Below are 25,000 nucleotides of genomic sequence, written 5' to 3' on the forward strand. Positions count from 1 at the left end.
TAAACAACGTCCTTTAAAGTGGTTTGATTAAAACGATCCATTTTAAAGATACTTGCCAACTCAGAATTGGTCACAGTGGTGCTGATAGGAACCAGATGTCGGACTTCTAAAAGCCGCCTCACAGAAAGTTATTACATAAAATGGTTACAACAACTATACACATTGCTTTGTGATAGACTGAGATACGATTTTGGCCTAAAATATACATTTTTATGCAAAAAACATAAAATACTACCCAAAAAGAGTATTTGATCAGCATTATATATAAACCCTCAGTAGACAGATGTCAGTTCACTGGTCTTTTTAGATAGCAAATAAAGTGGCTTTTTTAGTGTTGCGCCCAGTTATTCATTTAATTTTGTTCTATTTTATGTATCATTTTATGTTATTTTAGCTGTACTGTCGATTTTTTATTTAATTCGTTTGATGTTATTCTTATTTGTACTTCGAAAGCTCTGAAAATAAATCAGACTTTTCCACCACCATCGTAAGAAGACTGACTTGGTAAAGGCCTCAGGGTACTTTCGAGGGTGGGGCAAAGCCGAAAACTATGACGTTTCATGATAAGTTCCATGAATAGCGGAAAACGATTGTCCCAAAATTCCAAATGTGGCGATATTTGAGAATACTGCCACCATTTAAGGTGGAACGGGAAAATATATGTTTTGGTGCTTACTACTAGTTAGTACTACCAAAAATAGACTTAACACCTTACATTTTTTTAACGACCAATCACAGGCTTTGTCGCGTAGTGTCTTCGTCCAGAGTTCGCCCAGCTGCCACGTACGCAACACGATGACCGATAGACTCCGCGCGACGTCTGCGGTTGTCCGTTTCCTCCGTAATTACGTCGTATTGTTCGCTGAAGCCAGGCGAACGTCGTCTCCGCAAAGAGGTCTGCTGAGAACCATTTCACATCAAACCACTCTGCACGACTTTGTTTACATCTCAGTGACTGAATTACGCAGATGTTTTGAAATACTTGATGGAATTCCTTATTAACAGAGCTCACAGCATAATAGCTCATCCGTCAATGCATCCTTCAGTCCTCAGAGCTGCTCTTGGGCGGTGGACCACCCTCAACCTGTGACACTTACATGTAAGACTCCCAAGAACACAGCTGGGTCTGATGAACATACAATCCCACTGCTGTCCTGAGACCAACACCCAAATAATATCTGGTCAACAGTGGTCAGGGGTAGAGTTACTGCGACTGATCACCTGTATAGTAGATCTAGAAAGTTGGTGGACGTCATAAAATATCCACTGAGTGCAAATACAAGCTAAGAAGCTCTGAGAAAGTGAACGGTGACTATGCTGTGGCACCAAAAACAAGTAAAACTGAACCATTAAAAGAACGAAGAGCGTAACAGAGTTCAGTGTCTACAGCAGATGTATGAGACTCCAGTCCTTTGAGTGGTCACAGCCCTGCAGAGTTTACCATTCTACCCCATTTAACACACCTATTGCAGCTCATCAGGTCATTATTGAGGCCTTCAGGGTTTAAATTAGGTGTGTTAGAAGAGGGAGAACACTCGTCTTTGTTGTGCCGTAGCCCTACAGGTACCTGCACTCACCACAAATGACTGCAAATACTGTTGAATCCGAAGGACTGAGTTAAACAAGAGCAATGATATTACAGGATGAGCTCAGGTCAAGCCTTTCTAAACCAAAACGACAGAATTTTCAGTGGAGAGCCCTGAAGAACAAAGGAAAGTAGCTTATTGGGTGGGTGATACAGCAAAAATATAGCACCATACTTGAAGGCGTTCACGCGATGCACAATATGTATCGTGATATTTTGTCTTCCGGAAGTTCGCTAAGTTTGAACAGACAAAAAACATCAGTAGTGCCAAAAAACACTAACCATGGGTACAAAGATTCTTATGCAGTGATTCAATACATTCAATTAAACTAAACATGCAGTCAGCAATTACTTAGCTTTAAATACTGACAATATCCACAAAATATTCAGAAATGGATATTGTGACACAATTTATCATTGTAACAATAAAATACTGTCCTAATGCCCACCCCTCAATTTAGACCACTGTTCCTGGAATAGCCTGTGCAGGAATGCTACCTATATATTGCTCTTGTCGGAAAAAAACCTTGTATCTCCAAAACGGTAATTTTACAGGAAAAGAAAAAAACCTGCTTTACTTTTAATGTAAGTCAATGGAACCAGACGTCTTTCCAAGTCATTCTGGGCCGTTTTTTTTAGTCCGTTCTTCGTGAAATTTACACACGATGTAAAGAGTAACAGGTATTTTTCAAATTATGTCAAAAACTGAAAAACGTCAAAAATGGACATACGAGGTTTTCTTCCAACAAGAGCGATATGCTAGCTACTGTGGAAGTCTGAGAAGACTGGAGTTTAATTTTTGTGCCCACCCAATGATTCATTATGATTTCATTCAAGTCACTGTTCAGCTATTTGATATTCAGCAATGTAAATCTAGCTAATGCCTAGTTTATACTTTGATATTCAAAGTACTGCTGAGGAAAAACGCTCCTGTGAGTTATCACCTGTCTGACCACCAGCAAAACCTTCATATGTTGTGCTTTGATTGTTGGCATGCTGGTCAACCAGCAAGACCGTGCTGGGTGGCCAGCTAAAAAAGCACCAGACCAGTGCGAATCAGCACAAAGCAGCATGCACCATCATGGAATGAATGCTGATCTGTACCGTTTTCACTTCTCTTCTACCAAAAAACGCTAACACTGCTAACAATGAATCGGAATGAAACTCAATTCCCAACAAAAGGAAACGGGGCAGTGACTGAGAAGCAGATTAATTAAGCGAGTCTATTGACTACCTTAAGAATAATCCCTATTTCAACGAATAGCTTAGCTAAGCAAACGGACAGAGCTCATTTAAGCCTCGGTGATTGAGCACCGTTGATGAAGAGGCATCGTCCAAGCTCCTGCTGGCTCGGAGAGGAAGCACTGCGGAGCGTTCGAGCGCGGCAAGGGCGGTGGGGCGCGTGGGACAGCGCGGCCTCCGAGGGGCTACTTCCTGTTAGCGGCAAAGGATTACACACGGAGCAATGCTCAAAGCATGACTCAGCAGGATTAAGGGATTACCACCTGTCTGACATAAACAACCAGTCAAATTAACACCTAAACACATACATACTTATTTAAAGGCTCATCAACACACAGGGCCGTGCTATTGTGGGCAGGCAAAGAGGAATTCCACAGATTTAAAAAAAATTTCTGCATAACTCAGTGTTTGAGATGTAAACAAAGTCAGTCAGGGTGGTCTCATGTGCAGTGGTCCATTATAGAAAACCTACCAATTCAGATTTCTTCACAGTGGAGGTGATAGGAACCAGGAGTCGTGAGGTCTACAACACAAATCCTGCCATTCTATTTACCTTCCAAAACCACCAGTAAACTTACCCGTGCCTTCTTAGTCGTATATATTTAATGCTTATGATGCTTAAATAGTGAAACAGTAAGTTTTTTGGGGGACTATTTTGCCTCACAACGCCCAGATTGTACTTCTCCCCATAAATCCATGTTTAAAAATAAGTTTGAGGCCTAATATTTATCTCAAAACTGTAATAAAATAATGTCTGACAAAATATCCATAACCATTTCATGTAATAACTTCATGTGAGGCAGCTTTAAGAGGCATTAACTTCTTCAGACGTTTGGTTCCTATCACCACCACTGACTCTAGAATACAGAATACAGCGTTTCACATCAAACCACTTTGACTCTGAATGCACATTTTAACCTTTTAATTATGCAAATACTGCCCCTTAAACTCACACTGCTGTTAGATATTCTGCACATAAGTCCTGCTATTTCAGCTATTAATACACTCATTTGCATTATTTTCCAGTCCACTCATCCATTATGGCTTGCCTAAAGTCAAGTTGCTTGATTTAAGCCAACAACCATCAACTATTTCATTTTTTAATATTCTACTGGTTATTATTTCGTAGATTTGAATATGGTATAAGAAATAGAAATGCAAAAGACGTTTTCTTTCAATGACCTGATGAAAATAAAAGTTTTCTATTCTTTTTGTTGCTGTTAATATTATGACAAATATTATTAGCATTGTTGCTTTCATTACCGTTACTATAAATGTTGCTATAATTGTGAATTATAGCATTTAGTTAACCTATTTAATAAAACTCTCATCAGTGAAGGAAGGAGTGACCGTATTTCTATATGACAAATGTTTTTAAGCCACTTTCTAGCAGAGCAAGTCTGTTGTTTTGGACTAAAAGTCTGAGTAAGTTTCCTTCTGCTTCAGCTAGTCTGCACACTCTCAATTATTCTCAGAAATGAATGTACCGGTGTGAGAATGATCACTAGCCAGCAGGCCAGAGCGGTAGGAATATTATCTAGGCTGCACCTGGTGTTAAAACTAATTGTCACCTCAAATCAGATAATGAGGAATGGAGCCTCGCCAGCGGCGCTTAACTCCAAAGAGTGTGCAGAGTCGGCGACTCCATGCTCCTGGTGACAAGGCTAGAATTTAGCCTGATAAACAAATTTTTTGCCCTTATTTGCCCCCCGTAGAAGTCTATTTGATTTTTATTTGAATGGCATCTAACATTGTTATCATTAAATTGGCCAAATACTATTGATAATATTTTATTTAGCGCTATATTTAGCGGAAACATTTTTATGATCGATTCCAATCTATTTACATAATGTCACGATTGGCCCCTCCCAGTCCTGTCCATGTGCTTGTGTTTACCTTCCAGTCCTGTCCATGTGCTTTTGTTTTCATTGAGTTCTTCCCAGTCCTCCCCTCAAACTCCGCCCTTGATTATTTTCACCTGTGTCTTGTTAACCTGTATCTAAGCCCCGTGTTTTCCCCTGTGAGTTGGCTGATCTTTGTATTCTCTTGTAGTGTATTTTCGTGTGGTGTATTATCTTGTGGTCTTTGTTCTTTCCTGTGGTGTTTTGGTTGGTCCGGCCTCCGTGTTCTTTCCAGTCTGTATTTAGTTACTGGCCATCGTTCTCTCCGTGTTGGCTCATTGACCTTGGACTGTCTTGACCACGAGTATGGATTTGAACATAATAAATCTTGCTTATCTCAGCATATGTGTCCGCCTCCTCATTGCTCCACGGCGTTACACATAAAACACACTAGCACATTTCCAGTGCTTTCCTTTTGATGTAATATATACATTATTTGCTCTTTAATACAATACAAGGCTACTGTAACTAGCTTATAAATGAACTTAGCAACTAGAAGCACTAAGCACTAAGTGCTGTGTGGACGCAAATCTGATCTTTTCAAATCCGACCTGAGCCACTTTCATATATGGTCCAAGATCAGATACGTATCCGATTCGTGGTCTTCTAACCTTAATGTGACCCTCAGATCAGAATTCGTGTGCTTTTCTTTCACTGGACCTGCACCATCATTCATCGTTACCATGGCAGCAGCGCCGAACAGACGTTAAAGCCTGTAAACAGTGGAAAAGCAGCTCATCTCACCTTTTTCTCCCTCGTCTGGCTCTAATAATGAAGCTGAGAGCTGATCAGAGTTAATGATCTTCTCAGCGAAGCTCGTTCTGCTCGTTAGTTTGTGATGATGCAGTGATTCAGTCACGTGACGTTACTGAGTAGGAGGAGCTCATGAGGGTCATTTTAGGCCGGTTCATCACATTAGTGACAGATTTGAGTCACTGACCTAAACAAGTGTGAACCATCGAGTCAGAGAGATCGGATTTGAGCAAAAAATCGGATTTGAGCAACGAGGCTTGTAATGTGAACGTAGCAGTAGATGCTTCACCCACATCCTCATAAGACATGTCCTTCACCAAGTTTTGACTGAGTTCTCTTTGAGGACTCTTTCAATGCACTCTCAATCATCAGATTCATCTGCTTGGGGAAGGGGACCTTAGTTTCATGCAATTACACATTTACACCAGAGAGGTCTCCAAATCCCCATGTTTTGCATAGTGTAGGTTTAAATACTGATTAATTGCTCACTTTTACACAAATCTAATTTTTTTTAAAACAAGGTAGCAAGGTGCGTGTAGATTACATTTGTAAAAATCATTCATCTTTAATTAAAACTGTCCTTTGCATTTGTGTGCCCACACGCATAAATAAAAAAACACGCAGACGGTAACATCATGTGTATGTTATACATAACATGTAAGGTAATTAACAGCCAACATCCACCTTGTCTTCCCAACGCCTCTGTCGCTGCCTGACTCTCTCTATGTTCCCATTTCTTTTGTCCATCCGTCCTAATGAAGACAGACGGCTTGCCAAGGCATCTGTGCTTCGCCTCCAAATAATGAATCTCCAGCTAAGCTCATTATTGCTCCCATAACCATCAATAACCTCTTATTTAATCAACCAATAAGCATTAATAACCTCCTGTTCTCTCTCCACCGCTGCTTGGGAACTCAGTGACATTTAGCAAATCACTCTTTTTTAGAGCCGAAAATTTTTTCCCGCATTGCAGCCCAGGATACCGGGAGAGTAGTGTTTCTCTCAGGCTGGATTTGGCTGGATTTGTCTGATGGCAAGAGGCAGAGAGTGAGTGAGGGAGAAGGAGAGGGATGGCACCTGCAGGCCACCGTAGATTAGTGTGGGAAGTTTTCTTAATCCTTGGAAAAGTTGCTTGAGGAGGAATCAGCAGTTTTAAGTCTTCTGCTGTAGAAAAGTGCAAAGGCCACTTTTGACTGAGGGATATATGCGCTGAGAGGGAAACGTAGGCATGAAGTGCTTATATCTCAGTGCGTGTCATATTTGAGTGAAATTACAAAGGTTTTGTTTTACATGAAAGACACTGGTACATTTTCAGTGTTTTCTTTTAGCCAAAGTCACAATATAAATACCATTATTTGCTCTTTAATACAATACAATACAAAAGCTTTTCCCACTATCACTGTTGTCAGATTAACTAGGATACTGTCAGCACTGTTGTGGCCTTGACAGTGAACCGAAGACTTGAGGCAACTATGGATAGTAACGGTTACTAAGCAGTGTTAGAAGGCTATGAAAATAAGGCGGTATGTGAGATGTGCTGTGTTCATATGTTTGCATTGAAAATACTGTCAATCTGCACCACACAGTGCTACGTAGTCAATGGTGGCACTAAACTACGCGAACACTGACATTGTGACTGTGATGCCAGTGACTTTGCTTCTTCGGGTTAGGGTGAAAAAAATGGTTCGTTTTGGATGGCTAATTATTTGACTATATCATTTTATATTATTACCTTTGGATCTAATAATAGATATTGCTACCCTACTCTATAGGGTGTTTTTCAGCACTTTCGGCTGGTTCGGTTCAGAATTCAGGCTCAGGTCAGATTCAAGCTAAAAGCTTGGTGTTAGTGCTGTGTCAGCAGTAAATGGGTGAGAGCTGTGAAGTCTTTTTAATCCAGGTAGCTCTGCTTAAAGGCACTGAATTTCTCCCAGTCACTAATCCATCGAGAAGGCCTTGCAGGAACTACATCTCTCTCTCTCTCTTTCTCTCTGTACTATTTTTCCTTCCATCGATTCCTCTCTTTTTCTCTCTTTCCCAGTGCCCTACATAACCGTAACCACTCCATCACATCTGTTGCCTAGCGATGACTTTTGTAAGCGCAGGCAGTTCTCTTTCATTTTTCACTCACTCTCTCTCTCTCGCTCTCTCGCACACACATACACTCAGTGACCCAGCCTAGCACACATTTACAAGGAGCCGAAAACATGCAATCTAAAATGTAGTCGATTAGCAAAGACATGTTTAGTGTGTGAAGTTTGCTTCATTAGTCACTGGAGATATGAAGCTAATGTACCAAACACGTTATGAAAGTGTATAGCTGGCAATTAGCACTGTGCAAACTGCATGCCTTGGTCAACATACACTTTCCTTAAACCGTGTCAAGTTGTTAAACTGGCATTCCAGCTGACAATTAGTGTGTTACAGCATTCTATAGATAAGCTTTATATCTCTCAGCTTCATCTCTTTTACATAATCCACGATCCCAGTTAGCAAGCATGTATATATATATATATATATATATATCAGTCAGCTGGCTTGATTGGCACTCACTGACTGTATGCATCTGGTGGTCCCCCCTCGGACCACCAAAGTTACTGTCCTGCGTACAAGGTCTTATCTCCTCAAACAGATTTTAAATGCACGTTGATTTTTATTTTGGGAATTAAACTAAGACACATGTTACAGACACCTGAGGGGAAAAATTACAGGTCTAATGTTGTTTGAGAGGAGCCAGCTGAAGTGGACGCCTCCCAGTGGGGGTGTACCAGGCACAGCCTACCAGGACAAGACCCCGGAGTCGTCCTAGGACCCACTGGAGGGATTACATCTCCAAGTTGGCCTGGGAGCGGCTTGGGGTCCCCGGGAATGAGCTGGAGGAAGTTGCGGGGGACAGGGTCGTCTGGGATTCTCTGCTCTCTCAAATGCCACCGCGACCCTATCTGGACTGAGCGGTTAACGGCGATGACGATGATGATGATGCTGCTGTTGCTGATGCTGTGCTATATTAAAAATTATTTACTAACGTCATTTATGAAAGTAATGAAAGAGAAATAAGTATAATTAAACTGGACTATAAGTGCAAAATGACCACTGTAAAGTAACATTTCATCTAATCTAATAAAGCTGAGCCAGCAGGCCGACAGTGGCTCACTGTCCTTTTGCTATCTGGGATTTTATAGCATTCAGATGTTTTCGCTCCCTAAGTGTTCACTCAATACAATACCCAGCATGCATTATGAAAATTTAAGCTTAATATTTGTCCAAACGATTATTTTAACAACTGAACTTTCTCTACTGCAGTAGCGCCTTTAATACTTAACTATGAGTGAAGCTGCATTTCTTTCAGAAGTCCTTCTTTTGAAAGATCAGGCAGTACGACGGGTTGGAATAAGACAGGTAAACTCCCAACTGCCTCTTGTTATCTGTTAAATGCCGCAATGTCATTGCTGACCTCCGCCGGAAAGTGACCCTTCTGCACTCGGCAAAGGACACCTGGTTTAGAAACGTGGGCGTGTGCGCGGGTGCAGCCAAGCAAGGTGTTGAAAACTATCTGTGCCGCTCAGCCTGGACGGAAAAGGGAGTTTGAATGCAGCCTTGAGGCGAGAACAAACACACACACACACACACACACGTTCTCAGGTTACACTGGATGGAAGTCGAAAAGCTTTTGGCAGGGATGAGTCCCACCTGTTAGAATGGCTCTCGGCAGAGGAGTTGAAATAAAATCTACGGCAACAAACACTGAAAACAATTTACTGACCACCTCGCCAGTGCCTGATAACCTGAAGGTCCAGAGTAACGCGCACACACACGCACACACACACACACACACACACACACACACACACACACACACACACACACACACAGAGGGCAGGTAAAACTAGCAGCTTTTACTGTTTGACTCATAGGCCCTTTTGGGTAACAGCCGGGTAAATGCTGGATGAAAAATGGATAAAATGCTGCTCCACTCTAAACTGCCCCATTTTTGCTTTATGATTTACATGATCAAGTGCAGCTGACATTCTGTGTAAATATCAGCAGTAAAATCTGTTTATTTGTGAGCTTCTATCTTTAAATGATTTACCCGGCGCTCCGCCAGGCTGAAAACAGATAGCAAAAGGAATTGCCACCTAAAACTAAAGCTACAGCTCAATATGTCGTTTCTCCTGCTGTGAAGCATCCTGTAGCGCCGCATTCGGTCCCTCAGCCTCATCGATTTGACAGAATTCTCACTTGTCAATGTTCTCTCACTACAGTACCCAGCATGCATTACACAGCCACATCATACCTTTGAGAATCCCTGTGGTGTCAACCTATCCTGACTGCTAGCGTGGCCACCGATCTACAGGCTAATACACGCGACCAGGCTAGCATGAAGGTAACTCGACTAACAAAATTGTACAGAAAACAGCACTTCTGTCTTTATTCCACACAAAATGTTGCCAGAGACGTTTTTCACCTTTCAGCCAGAGACAAAAGCCAAACTGAGGTGATATACCAAGCCAAGCTATAGCTAGCTAGCTAATCTTAGCTAGTCCATCCTCTCCATTTTAAAGATAATTTCACCAATGGATAAAAATAGCATGCCCAAAAAAGTGCTTCAAAAGTGATAAACGGATGTCCTAACAATTGAATTACATTTTATTTACATGGAGCTTGTATAACCGCTGTTGTCGTAGCAAAACCTCGTATCTCCATTTTTGCCAGATTTTCACATTTTGGCACAATCAGAAAGTGAATGTGATTCTTTACATTGTCTGTAAATATTAAGGTTAACGGACCAAAAGAAATGGCCCAGAATAGCTTGGGAATACGTCTGGTTCCATTGACTTACATTAAAAGTAAAGTAGGTTTTTTCCTTCTCCTGTAAAGTTACCGTTTTGGAGATACAAAGTTTTGTTCCGACTGCAACGATATGTATATGGAGCCTTAAATAGAACCTATAGAGATATAACAAAACAGTGATATAACAAAAACGTAATATCTTTATACGGCAAGCTAATGTCACAATAAATGTCACAAATTTGAACAAATCTAATAAGTTGAAAGAGAAAAAAGAAACTATATTAATAACCATAATAAAAACAAAATCTACGATCTTTTCACCTTCTTCACTGCTTCAGATCAAATTAAGCAAGACTAATTATGCGCTCTTCTTTAATAAATCACACAGTGAGTGCTCAGAAATCAACGATATGCTCAGAAAATCATATTGTGGCGTATTTTTTACAATAAATATCGATAATTGTCCATAAATATCCCTTTTGCCCAGCCCTACAGACATTTTACCCAAATATTTTGTCAGAGATGCAGGCCTTATCCCATGATGATGCACCTCCTATGATGAGGAAAAGCCTCCTAAGAGCATGAGGAAGACCCCTGAGAGCAACCAAGACCCAAATAAGAAGCATAAGGAACACTGAAAGGCACCGAGACACAGAAGGAGAACCCATCCTCATCTGGGCCACCCTTTCTAGTGGAACATGAATTTGATTATGGAACTGAACTCTCTGTTTTCTTGCCACGGCTCATTATCTCCTCCAGCTGTACTGAGCATGCTCAGTATGACCGTCACCCTCAGGGCTGAGCTTGCTCAGAGTGACCCCCGGTTCTGAGGCTGGAGTGAGAACATGCGAAAGTAAAAGCACTCTGACACAGCCGGCATCTAACACACACACACACACACACACGCGCCCACACACACACCTCTTACACTCAGTAATTCAATCCGTTACACAACAACAGAATAAGAAAGTGTGGGAAAGGTCGAGAGAGATAGACAGATAGATAGAAAGACAGAGAGAGAGAGAGAGGGCCTTTGATAGTCATTCATGCTTTAGCACTGTGGTAATATGCTCCGATCATCATCCAGCGGGTAAAACTAATGTGACAGTCTTATATTTCACTGACATCGCGCTTCACAGTAATGGGTGTAGACTTGCGTAAAGGCAACAGCGAAGAGCGGAAGAAAGGTTGAACGCTTGAAAAGACAGGAGGACAGTCATGGCAGGTGTAGAGAGAGTGGGACGCGTTAGCAGAGGGGGAGAGAGAGATGTAATTTAGTGTAATACGTAACAGGACTCGCCAGGAAAGCTCTGCTGAATCTAACCGAATTGAGCTGAATTGAATTGACGTGAACTGACTTGAGGTGAGCCGGTTAGCATTTGCTGAGTCTGCATTTCTGGTGGCGTGACAGGGCCGTCCCTGCACCGCGAGGAAGACCCGGTGCTAATTGAAGCACTGCTGTAAATAAGTGTCTCATTATCGCCGCGGCGCCTTTGCTTGTTGCGGGATGCTTACCACGTCGCGGTGAGAAGGAAATAAGAATGAGAAGGGAAGGAAAACCTTGAGAAGAAACTCCTGCACCTGTGCTGAAGGCCTACACCTCTTGTACTTCGCTCTCCGCCTGGTATCAGCTCCTCTCTCGCTGATACGAACGTGTTTAGCAGGACACGGAAGGTGAAACTGATGCGAGACCAAAACCCAGTCGCACAGAAGGCTAATGAAGTACGCTAACCATGCTAATTTACACTGCCAGCGTAACCACAACCTTAGCGAAGCCGTAAGATGCCAGTAACAGCATAAACATGCCTGTTCTCACTGTACAGAGCATTCACATGCACCATTAGCACTGGGCGAGTGGCGAGTGGCTCGTGGCACCAAGCTAATTAGGCTAACGAGCAAAAGGCCCACTTGTTTTAAGCTAATTTGAAGAATTTCAGACCTTCATCAAACAGTCAGGGCTGTATTTCGGTCTTCATCTGTGTCTAAATCCACAGCGACAATTTGATATTTCCGAGCGGCCGAGCGCCAACAGCCTTTACTAGAGCCTGATTAGCATGTACGCTTGGCTAATTATGCGGCTTACTTGACTTCAACTTCAGGTCTAGGCTGCATTAAGACCTTGATCTGCGTGTAAATACGTGGTGTCGATGCTTTACGTGTTACACCGTGCCAACACCCTCTGCTGGCATCTAGCATACACTGGCCAAACTCTTGTGACGTATGAGAACCTCCTCATTGTTGTTTCCTAGACAACAAGCATGTTGTTAGCCCATGGATGTAATGTAAGGTAGGATGGCCAGAGATCATCCCATCAAAAAAGCAACCAGACGGAGAAAATCAATAAAAAATAAACATGACCTCCTGCGTTGTGAAAACAGTTCTGTTCGCTAAGCTGCTAATCCGTTTTACGTGTTTTATTGATTGTACTCTGGACATTAAAACAGGAATTTGGGGATTTTAGTTTTAACAGGGGGTGTCTGCTTGCTTTTTTCTGCAGCTGTCATCCTTAATCAAGCTGGGAAACATTATATTAGGCCGGTTTAAGATGCTTCGTTTGCGAAGAAAATACACGGTGATGATGCTTTATGAGTAACCAGCCTCTATTAGCACCTGATTACGTTTACATTTACGGCATTTGGCCGACACTCTTATCCAGAGTGACTTACAATTTGATGATTTTACACAGGGAGGTGAAGGGGCTGTTGGGAGTCTTGCCCAAGGACTCTTATTGGTATAGTATACAGTGGGTTACCCAGGCGGGGGATTGAACCCCAGTCAATGGCATAAAAGGCAGAGGTGTTGCCCGCTACACCAACCAACCAGACATTAGCATCTCAAGGAACCTTAATAGGCTTAGTTAATTCAGCTAAAAAGAGCTAATACATACTTGTTTCTAAGTTTTTAATTCATTGTGTTGATGCTTTATGCTTAAGAGGGTGTAGACTCCACTAGCATCTGATTAGGATCTGGTAGGTCCAAAACAGGTGTTGTTAATTAGCCCGAGCTGCTTGTTTTCAGCTGATTTAAAGAACTGCAACCTTTATTTTTCACCAAACTGGGCTAAAATCAACTAAAGACATTTCAACTAAGCTACATCTAATCTAGTCTAATTAAGTTAAGCTAACTCTTTTTTTGTTGTTATTTTTATCAAGCTAGGCTAAACTAAACGACTTGGATGATGATGCCTTATGTGAGACTGCCAACAGTCTCTACTAGCATTTGACTGGCATAGGCCTAATCAGCCAATTTATTTTCTTTATTAAACTAGTCTAAAATCAACACAGGGCGCATTAAGACCTGTCAGTGGTGTCTAAATATGTGGGGGGCAGTGCCTTATTCATGTGTAACAGACTGCCAGCATCTCTACAAGCGTCTGATTAGCGCCTGTCCGTAACTTAATGGGCCTCAGTGACAGAAGTGGGACTGGCCCATCATTGCTCTTAGCTGTAAATGAGCTCGACTGCATGTGCGGCCCTGCAGCTGTTAGAAGCTCTAATGAGGGGCTATAGATTAGCACTTCAAACCTGACCCCATCTCTCTCTTTCTTCTGTGCCCTTTTTGGATCTCTCGCCTTTGTCTTCCTTCACATCTTTGGCCATCTGTCTCTCATTCCGACCATCTTGTCCTCGCATTTCTTCTCATTTACTCTGCCTAACTCTTTTACTCTCGCTGTCAGTTCATCCCTGCGCTCCTTTCGCTCATCCTCTACGCTTTTGATGGACGGTCTCTAGCCACCTCTCTCTCTCTCTCTCTCTCTCTCTCTCTCTCTTGCTCTCTTTTCATCACTCCTGCTGTCTCTGTATAACAGTCTTCCCTCTTTCTCTCTCGTTTTCTTGCTGCCTTCCTTTGTTCCTCGCACAAAGGCCGTCCTGAGGGACAGTACCATCTGATGGTTGTCTTCTATAATGACAGCGAAGATGTAGGCCAGAGTTGCGTCCGTGCATGACCACCTGCGCCTCCTCAAAACGTTTTTGCGCTGGTGTTACTGCACCGTCGAGGCGTTTCTGGGGATTCTGCCAATGGCTACTGCACATTCACACAAGAGAAAACGCACCCTAAAGCGCATAGACATGCACATCGTCACTGTCACAGCAAAACCTGGCACCCGGGTAAAACGGCACTATGAGATGGAAACTATAGGAGAAGGAAACAATGTTTTGAATCCTAGTGTAGGTTATTTCATCGTTTCATTAATTTCGGACCACTTCTATCGGTCCATTCATCATGTAACGTTCACACAGTGTAAAGGGCAAGTCGTTTTCAAAAGGCGTAAAAAAAATGAATGAAACGAAATATTACTGGGATGACATACTGTAAACAGCTGTACCTTTGGACACCCCAGTCAAATAACATGTTTTATTGATTTTCTAAATGAAAACAAGTTAACAAATCCTCTACAGCCCATGGGACAGACACAAAGCCTGCAGCACAACCCTATTCGGCCAGCAAAATGATTTTAATTTTCTATTAACGTCAGTCTGTATCACTATGACTACAGTTCCCAGCATGCACTGCAACGTAATGCGCTCCCACCTCCTCCCCAACAACAACCTATAGGACAGCACCCAAAAAAAAGGAAGAAGATGCTGGGTGCCTGGTCCAAGCGAAAGGGCAGTTCTATGAAACATACTCTACACTGGGGGCTTTTAAAGTGGTTTAAGTGTTTTCTACAACCCAGAATGGGTTTCCATGGCTGAGCAGCTGCATCCAAGTCTTACATCACCAAGCACAATGCAAAGCGTGGAATGCAGTGGTGTAAAGCGCCGCCACTGGACTCCACTAAAGTCCACTAAACTGCTCCATTAGAGCAGTGGAGATGTGTTCTCTGGAGTGACCAATCACGCTTCTCCATCTGGAAATCCGATGGACGAGTCTGGGTTTGGCGGTTCCCAGGAGACGGTACTTGTCTGACTGCATTGTGCCGAGTGTAAAGTTTGGTGGAGGGGGGATCATGGTGTGGGGTTGGTTTTCAGGCGTTGGGCTCGGCCCCTTAGTTCCAGTGAAAGGAACTATTATAGTCTATGGCTTTATACAAAACAATTTGTTTTGATTGAAAATGATCTCTTAATATTCAAGCATTCAGTGCCTTTTTTTGCTGTCGCAGTTTTGGCATATTTTGAATAAACAATGGCCAGTTAGGGTCACGGCAAAATGTTACAAAATAGAACAAACCTAAATACAGCGTTTTTCATATCAGCATATTCATGATGACAGTTTCTAGTTGCATAGTAATATATCACCAGTAAAAAAATATTCAAATCCAGCAAATAAACAGTGTGCATTCTCCGTAGAGGATGTGTACTTATTTTCACTTAGGCCTAGAAAATGAACACAACATGTGATGACCAGGGGTGCCCAGACTTTTGCATATGACTGGATATGGTTTAGGTAGTTTATTTGAATCTGCACAGAAAGCAGTTTAACTCCTTAATCTCATATTTGCGCCCCACAACCTTACATAACATAACATTACATTACAGAAAGATTTACAGTATTTCTCCGTAATACCTCTTAAGATTAATAACTGAAGAAATAATAAGCGTAAGGTCCAAGGCAATATTACAAACAAGGAATCTAATATGCATAACTAAAAAGCATAACACATAAAAACATAAATTGGAGCCTGTGCAAACGTTATGGCACATTTTGCGTTTCATAAATTTAGAAAATGTGCAGAAATGTGCCCTTTTTACTTAGAAAATGAACAAGATGTAAATTTATATGTACATACAGTGCTGTGCGAAAGTCTTAGGCACCCAAGACACATTTTCAAAATCTGTTCATTTGTGTAGTTTGTGTTTATTTGCTGAGAAAAGTGTTAATATTTGAAATAAACTAAATTTATAGAATGTTCATTAAAAATGATATATATATATATAAGTAATAAGTAGTGATGTTCTGGATGTTGGTGTGTGTGTTTACCCATCTCCAAGCCTCTCCTTGAGGAAGTCCAGTATTATATGTAGTTAAAAAGCAGCTCCTGGTTTGACCAATCATTGCTCAGTAAATTGAGCTCATGATGTAATTGATGATATTAATGAGTCTCTGTGGCGGCTGTGAAGGTGTCCAGGAAAAATATGGACCCGAGAAATTCTTGTTACTTTTTATTGTTTTATGTTTATTTGAATTATGAATACGACTTTATTCTAATGTATAATGTGATAAACTCACTGCTGAGGTTAATTGTTTAAAAATTTGTACATACACACACACACACACACACACACACACACATATATATATATATATATATATATATATATATATATATATATATATATATATATATGTATATATCATCATTATTAAAACAGGCAGTTTCCATATATACATACACACACTTTTACATGGAAGTTTTCCATAATATGAGCCCTTTTAGTTGCCTCCTGCATGTATGGGTATGTGTGTATGTGTATTTGTATATATCTTTATAAGATATAAGAGTATAATATGTTTTCACTCTCCTGAAATCACTTTCACTATCAGCCACAAAATGTTCATATCAGCTCCCTAATACCGCCCACAAACGCACAAACAAATGACAAACAGATATGAAAACATCTTCATCCTTGCCTCCCGCTGGCTTGACATTTTCATGAACACAACCCAAATTACAAGGTCATTTAAGCTGATTATGCGGGTGACTTGGCAAAGTGTGTATACACTGAAGGTTTTAGTGCCGCAGCAGTGCAAGTAGCATTGGCTAATGGTGTGCTACACTTCCCCGTGAGTTAATATGCATGGTAATAAGGGGCAGTAGGTGCTGCGGCTCGTGAAGAACGGTCTCCTACAAAGTTTGACTTTCACTCATAAACATCCATCACAAACTAATGAACAGAGATGTAAGCAAACACACAAACACACTCATCAATCACTACCAGCGTCTCTCAGTAGCCGGCCGGTGACCAAGTCAGGGAGGATCGCGAAGAGGAAATTGCGCGGCAGATGAGAATGAAGTGTGAGGGTAGCCAAGAAACTTTTCCTCACTTTACTGTGACAAAGTGAGCGAGGCGCTGAAATTAGGGTGGAGGTGGCCTCTGGCAATGCAATGTAGATCATCTATTTTCTCATTCCCTTTTTCCTTTTTTCTCCTCTTTCTCCTGCTTTCCTTTTTTCCGGAGCAATCCGTCCTCCCTGCATCTGGGATGTGTTCAAGGGCGTAGCGGTGCAACTCCTTTTTGAGCGAACCTCCCTAGAGGGAACGGCCTGAAGTGGGATCAGGTTCTGTTAAGTGGTATAACTGTATTTAGTAGGATATGAAAGGTGAAATTGATCCCAGATCAGGCCTTGTAGTCAAATGAGCTCACCTGAGGGCCTGTGTTTATCACACATCTCAAAGAAGAGCTAGGCACGATAATCTGGGGTCTAGATACACTATATTTCCAGAAGTTTTCACTCACACATCCAAATCATTGAATCCAGGTGTTCCAATCACTTTCATGGCCACAGGTGTATAAAGCCGAGCCCCTAGGCCTGCAGACTGCTTCTACAGACATTAGTGAAAGAATGGGTCGCTCTCAGGAGCTCAGTGAATTCCAGCGTGGTGCCGTGATCGGACGCCACCTGGGCAGCAAGTCCAGTCGTGAAATTTCCTCACTACTAAATATTCCACTGTCAGTGGGATTATAACAAAGTGGAAGCGATTGGGAACGACAGCAGCTCAGCCACGAAGTGGTCGGCCACGTAAAATGACAGAGCGTGGTCAGCGGATGCTGAGGGGCATAGTGCGCAGAGGTCACCAACTTTCTGCAGAGTCAATCACTACAGACCTCTAAACTTCATGTGGCCTTCAGATTATCTCATGAACAGCGTAGAGAACTTCATGGAATGGGTTTCCATGGCTGAGCTGCTGCATCCAAGCCTTACATCACCAAGCGCAATGCAAAGCGTGGAATGCAGTGGTGTAAAGCGGAGATCGGCCTGTACACTTTTTAAAAAGATGGTGCTTCAAGCGTTCTTTAGTGAATGGTTCTTTATAGAACCATGAACACTCAAAGAACCCTTTGCATGATTAAAGGGTTCTTTGCATCATGAACGGGTTCTTCAGATTGATGGGAAATGTGCTGCAAATGGTTCAGTATAGCACCCAAAAGATTTCTTCTACTGTTACAGAGTCAAGCTTGTAACAATAGAAGAGCCCTGTTGGGTGCAACAGAGAACCCTTTTCAAAATGCTTCTATACACTGTGTGCACAATTATTAGGCAAGTGAGTATTATATTATCATTTTTAGGCATATTTTCTAACTCCAAGCTGGATAAACTTGAATGCTTAATGGACTTAAGCATAGCAGGTCTCTCAGAGGGATGCAGAACTCTTGAAATTGCTAAGATATTGGGGCGTGATCACAGAACCCTCAAACGTTTTGTTGCAAATAGTCAACAGGGTCGTAAGAAACGTGCTGAGAAAAAAAGACGCAAATTAACTGCCAAGGATTTGAGAAGAATCAAGCGTGAAGCTACCAGGAACCCATTATTTTCCAGTTCTGTCATATTCCAGAACTGCAGCCTAGCTGGAGTATCAAGAAATGTTCAGGGCTCAGAGACGTGGCCAAGGTAAGGAAGGCTGAAACCCGACCACCACTGAACAAGACACATAAGCTGAAGTGTCTAGACTGGTCCAAGAAGAATCTGAAGACAGATTTCTCAAAGGTTTTATGGACTGATGAAATGAGAGTGACTCTTGACGGACCAGATGGACGGGCCCATGGATGGATCGGTAACGGGACAGAGCTCCACTTCGAGTCAGACACCAGCAAGGTGGAGGTGGGGTACTAGTATGGGCTGGTATTATTAAAGATGAGCTGGTTGGACATTTTCAGGTTGAAGATGGGCTCAAAATCAACTCCCAAGCCTACTGCCAGTTTTTAGAAGACACTTTCTTTAAGCAGTTGTACAGGAAGAACCTGCATCTTTCAAAAAGATGATGATTTTTATGCAGGACAATGCTCCATCACATGCATCCAGGTACTCCTCTGCATGGCTCGCCAGTAAAGGCATTAAAGATGAAAGACTTATGACATGGCCCCTTTCCCCACCTGACCTGAACCCAACTGAGAACTTGTGGGCAATTCTTAAACGGGAGATTTACAGTGAAGGACAGCAGGACACCTCTCTGAACAGGGTCTGGGAGGCTGCGGTTGCTGCTGCACAAAAAGTTGATGGTCAACAGATCAAGAAACTGACCGACTCCATATATGGAAGGCTCATCACTGTTATTGAAAAGAAGGGTGGCTATATTGGTCACTTTTTTTTTTATTTTTATTTCTCAGAAATGTTCATTGGAAAGCTTTGAGTTGTTCGTTTATAATTCTCACTTGAACAGATGAAAATAAAAAAGTGAGATGGGAAAATGTTTTTCATTTAGTTGCATAATAATTCTGCACCATTATAGTTGCCCAATAAATGTGCACATATAGATATTCTCCTAAGAAAAACAAAACTTCACTTTTACTTTCTTAAACATTCATGTTTGAGGTTTATTAACATTTTGGATTAACCGAGAGCACTGTAGTTGGCCATTAATAAAAATAATCCTCAAAAATAAGACTTGCCTAATAATTGTGCACACAGTGTATATAGAACCATATATGGCACACTCTCCATCTGAAGAATCCTTTCTTGATGCAAAGGCCCCTTTAATCATGTAAAGGGCTCTTCGTGTGGTCATGGTTCCATATAGAACCTTTTTTTTTTTACTTAAGAACCCTGAGGCACCATCTTTTTTAAGAGTTTATGGCTGGAATGATACATTTGAAAAGTTAACTAATTGTGATCAATTATTAATGATCAGTATTTTCATTATTTAAAAATGTACAGTTACATATCAGTCATAAAAACATAAGTATCTCTAAAATTATACATTTACAAAAGGCAAAAACATTATTTACTTTTATTGTAATAAGATTTTATCCATGCAATTTGGATCCACATTCAATCGGCCCATTCATCACGACATTTTCACGCAATGTAAAGGACAGCTGCTGTATTCAAATGATTGATTATTTATTATTTTTATGCCAACATTCTGTATGTCTAGGGCAGCTTCAATTTGGACAACAGTGGGCAACAAAAGCCTGAACAGGCCCTTATCATGGAAAACAGAATTTACCTTGTTGTTTTAATCTTTTACTAAAAGTTTTTTGATGTTTTATGTAAACATTGTTTATACTGTTCACATATGGAAACTCTACAATAAAAACAGCCTGTTTGGAATTCACTGTTTGTGTAATGTCATGAAAACCAACACATTTACACGTGTCCACCTATTCAGCCTACAGATGTTTAGCCCCGCCCGTTCGCACTAAAGCTATAAGCAGTGTTTCAGCCCAGACTGCTTTTTGAATGAGGCACAATACATGGCAGCCAGTGAGAACAGAGCTCATTTGCATACACCAGTCTTAAAGGAACAGGCACAAAAACACCCTGTTTAATTTTCAGGAGTAAAGAGAGGTTGGAAAATGAATTATGACTGCTTTGGTGCATAAAACCACACAAATGTTACATGGAATTCATTGATAAGTGATCCCAGCGCTACTTGCCTGAGTTATTTTTATAAAAATGAATTTACCTTAGATATTATTAGATTATATGAATGCTTGGATTCATTAGAGGCTCATTTGCATAGTCAGTGTTACAACGAACAATATAGCCATAATTATTAACCGATATAATATGAACAGTATAACTGATCCTAGAGCACACATATATGTTTTAGACACCTACACAGGGGGCCTATGTTGATATGGACGTAAAAGGGCTCCTGTCCTACCCATATAACTGCACTGAATGAGGGAAAAACTAATCCTGGGTCACATCAGTTTTGTACAGATGGCCTTGCAATTCAGGCATTTTTCCCATACAAATTAATATACATATGTGGTAACGATTCGGCTTAGCCGAAACAACTGTGTCTAAAATTGTCCTCAGCGGAAAAATTCAAGTAGACGGAATGTGCACTTGTTTTATCCAAACTGCCACATCTATGATGTTGAACAGCACTACAGGCTTCCAAAGAAAACTGCTAAAGCTACAGTTCTCCACCCGTCAAAATACATACAAGGGCTGAAGACTGTCGGTCAATAAATAAAAAAAATACATAAATACATAGAAATCATGAACGCTTTAGCAGGCCTGAGGGTATTTCATATAATACATGGTTAAAGGTCCAGAAGTCTGGACTGGTGAAATGTGTTCATGTAATAGGAGGTTATGTCGCGTACCAAATTCATATTCCAGAACGCTGAGATAACGTTCTAATTATATGTTCTGGAATTGCCTAAGATCCGAAAGAAAAATCCAGACATTCCTGCAGAGTTCTAGAATGCGGAGCTCCGGCATAACATTTTTTAAAAAATAAATTAAAAAATAAGAGCCCTTTCGTCCTCCCCGTTACAATGCAGTGTGCTCCTCCCCAACATCCCTCCATCCCTCTGTCCCTCCATCATTTCATTAAAGGAGTGTTATTAAAATCCACTTAACGGCGCTCGCAGCACTGCACGATGGAAAGTATGCAGTAGGCCAACAGGCCCCGGAAAGTCTGACCCTCCACATCTGCTTCGAATCTGTTTAAAACACACGGCCCACGTTCACTCAATCACTTCACTTGTCTTACACACCCTGAGAAAAGGGGGGGGGGGGGGGGTTGGGGGGCAGAAAGGGAGAGTGAGATAGACAGCAAAAGGAGAGAGATAGCGAGCAAGTATGTTTCTGTGTTCTGACTGCTTACGCTGTGTGGACAGACAGAGATATGCTCTGTTTAAACAACCCCTGTCCTCTGGTGCAACAGGAACGTGCCAGATAGCTTTGAGGTTTTAGCTAAATTATGCTAAGGTCTCACAACTGCTTGTCTTGTGAGGAAGCAGCACAAACAGGCACAGATCTAATCACATGGACAGATGAACGTCAAGACACTAACCTAGCTTAAGCTGTTACGTGCAGGGTACAGGTACAACAATCTGTTCGGCTAAAACTGTCAGCAGCATAATCAGGATCAGGTTTAAAACCAGATGCCATCAATCAAACGATTAACGACCCATCACAAGTACACATGTGGTCCGCAAGTTTGAACCACGTCACCGATGCCAGGATGCATTTTTTACCTCAGAGAACTACATCATCCTTCCTCAGGATGAGTAGTGGTGGGTCAGAGTGTTGACTGTGGTTACCAAGAAGAGTCAAAAACATCCTTGATGTACTGAAAGACATTACATCATAGCCACACATCTAACGCCAGCCAGAAACCAGCAGAGAAAAGAAAAACTTCCATGAACCAAAACCTTGCAACAGTAATATACCACTGACACATACACTGACAGGGACAGATCAAGCTTTAAGCCAAAACAAGAGCTGTGAAAGATGGATAGATACATGAAAGAATGAAAGAAAACAGGAGTTGGAAAGAGGAACTGCAGCACAAGACTTTTGATGACATCTCCTCCTTCGACACTTTGTTGGGCTTCATGCTTCCGATGGCTTCGTAACATCACCGTGATGTCACAAAGCACGCATTCAGCATCCATCATGCATGCATTCATCCAACCGTCAAGCATAATCCAATGATATCACTTACATCATTCACTCATGCACATGATTTCTTAACTGACGGAGCATTGCAAAACTGACTTTACAAAAGACGAGCGCTATGGGTTTAGAAACTGATTAAACACTTGGTGAAAGCTCGGTCAGTGAAGATACCAAAATCAACTCATCTTTCAAAGTCAAATCAAAAGGTGACTTACAAGATTTCATCATTTTGGAACTCCAGAATGCCATGGGTGTCCTCAAAGTCCTCGCCACTTCCTTTGGCCGAGCCTTCCATGGTCTTGTAGGGTACCATAACAACACCGCGAGCTCCAGATGTGCGGAGCACCTTCGCCTCCATCACACCTACGCTCTCGCTGACGTGGGTCACAGGCTCTTCGAATGTGAAGATTCCAGCATGGTCATCGTCAAAGATGGTGACGGTTGCGGTGGAGGGCATGCCGAGACTCGCAATGGTGTCCACGTGATTGGCTTCAGTGGTCTCAGGCTCGGCCCCTTCATGAAGAACGCGGACATTGGTGAGCTGGATGTGAAAGTTTTCATCCTCCTCAAAGATGTCATCGTCAATGATTCCAACCCGGATCTCCTTTTGTGTCTCACCCGGCTTGAAAACAACAGTGCCCTCAGTGAACTCGTAGTCCGAGCCGGCGTTTGCTGTGCCATCTTCGGTGCGGAAATCGACAGACACTGTCTGGTTGAGGTCACCTCCACGCCTGATCACATTTACAGCCACGGTTCCGCAGTTCTCCAGGCACTGGTACGAGCCAGGTTCGAAGAAGATCTTTGAAATAGGATCGTTTTCACCGGTGTCACTGCGCACCTCATGCATGCTCACCGCCTTTCGGGCCTGGTCCGCCGCGTGTTTCTTCAGAATGTTTCCCGCACCCGTCATCAGCCGTGTGGCCTGGCAGCGGTAGAATGCACGGCTCTTCTGCTGCTGGCTGAGTACCTGGTAGTTGGCGAGTTCAATCAGCTGCTCAACTTCTTTGTCTGGGTGCTTTTGCTTCAGCTCCTTCAGGATCTTCGCCATGTCCCGCCTGGCCTCCTCCTCGTCCAGATCCTTGTCTTCCAGGTCCAGTGTCAGGGTCCCATCCAGAAAGTCCACAGCATGGGAGTTAAGCATCTTCCCGTCCATTTCAATGTCCACTTTAGATGGAAGCGGACGATCACCCTCAGTCTCAATGATCATGCCACGCTGCCTGCCGGCCCGGTAGCGCTTGTAGACGTACTTGTAGAAGAGAAGACGGCGGTCAGCTATCCAGGCGAAGACCACACAAATGGGGAAGAAGAAGAGGGTGAGGAGGCCTTCCCAAACCTGGACGATACCTGGTGAGATGACAGCCAGAATCAGGTAGAGCCACAGGTAGGCAAAGATGCTCCAGGCAGCGGTGACAAAGAACACGCGGAGATGCTTGACCTTGCGATGCTCCCCATCTGGAACCACATAGACGCAGAGCCCAATAATCACAAACATGTTGAAGGCGGCACTGCCGACAATGGTGGCGGGCCCAAGGTTGCCGGCGTCAAAGTTATGTCCGCACACTTCAATAACAGACAGCAGAATTTCTGGTGCAGAGGAACCCAGGGCCATGAGAGTAAGGTTGGACACCGTTTCATTCCAAATGCGTACAGTGGTAGTTGTTGTTTCTCCATTCGGTTTCTTAATGGTGATCTCTTTCTCCTGCGAGGTGATCACCTCAATCGATGCCATAAAGCGATCAGCGATGATTGACACTCCAAGGAACATGTACACCAGTGCCACAAAGTAGACCGTGGCCCGTGCCACCTTGTCCCCAAACGAGGGGTTCTGGGGCTCCCACACTGGTAGAATAACGCCAGGTTTGCACTCAGTGGAGCCCCCACAGGAATCCGATTTATTGGCAGAAGTGTTATGGTTGGAGCTGTGGTCTTGCACATTCTCCGCCATCACACGGTGGATGTTGGTGAGCAAGACTGCCACGATCACCAGATACTGGAGCCCCATTGAGAGGTACGAGGAAACCTTCGGATGCCTCATCATTCTGCGATGGGTGACAAATGAACCTGCAGACGGAGAGAAGAGTGAAGGGTGATGAACAAGTAAACGAAAGGAAGAGAAGCAGTGTAAACAAATGACAGTCCAGCACTGCTGCTGTTGTTACAGACAGCAGAATGTGATGTTACAGAGGCTGACGCTGACTTGCCCTGC

At 42.5% G+C, this 25,000-nt stretch overlaps 1 protein-coding gene across 3 annotated transcripts in view; it reads right to left on the minus strand.

The window, feature by feature from the left end:
• Positions 1-25,000, minus strand: part of slc8a1b (solute carrier family 8 member 1b) — a 181,828-nt gene that overhangs the window by 155,171 nt on the left and 1,657 nt on the right. For all 3 annotated transcript variants that reach the window (XM_037541745.1, XM_037541744.1, XM_037541746.1), the window contains exon 2: positions 23,010-24,855. In XM_037541745.1, the coding sequence (XP_037397642.1) occupies positions 23,010-24,832 (1,823 nt within the window). In that variant the 5' untranslated portion in view covers positions 24,833-24,855. The remainder of the gene's footprint in view (positions 1-23,009; positions 24,856-25,000) is intronic.

This window comes from Pygocentrus nattereri, chromosome 10 (genome assembly GCF_015220715.1).
Source record: "Pygocentrus nattereri isolate fPygNat1 chromosome 10, fPygNat1.pri, whole genome shotgun sequence".
Taxonomy (NCBI): domain Eukaryota; kingdom Metazoa; phylum Chordata; class Actinopteri; order Characiformes; family Serrasalmidae; genus Pygocentrus; species Pygocentrus nattereri.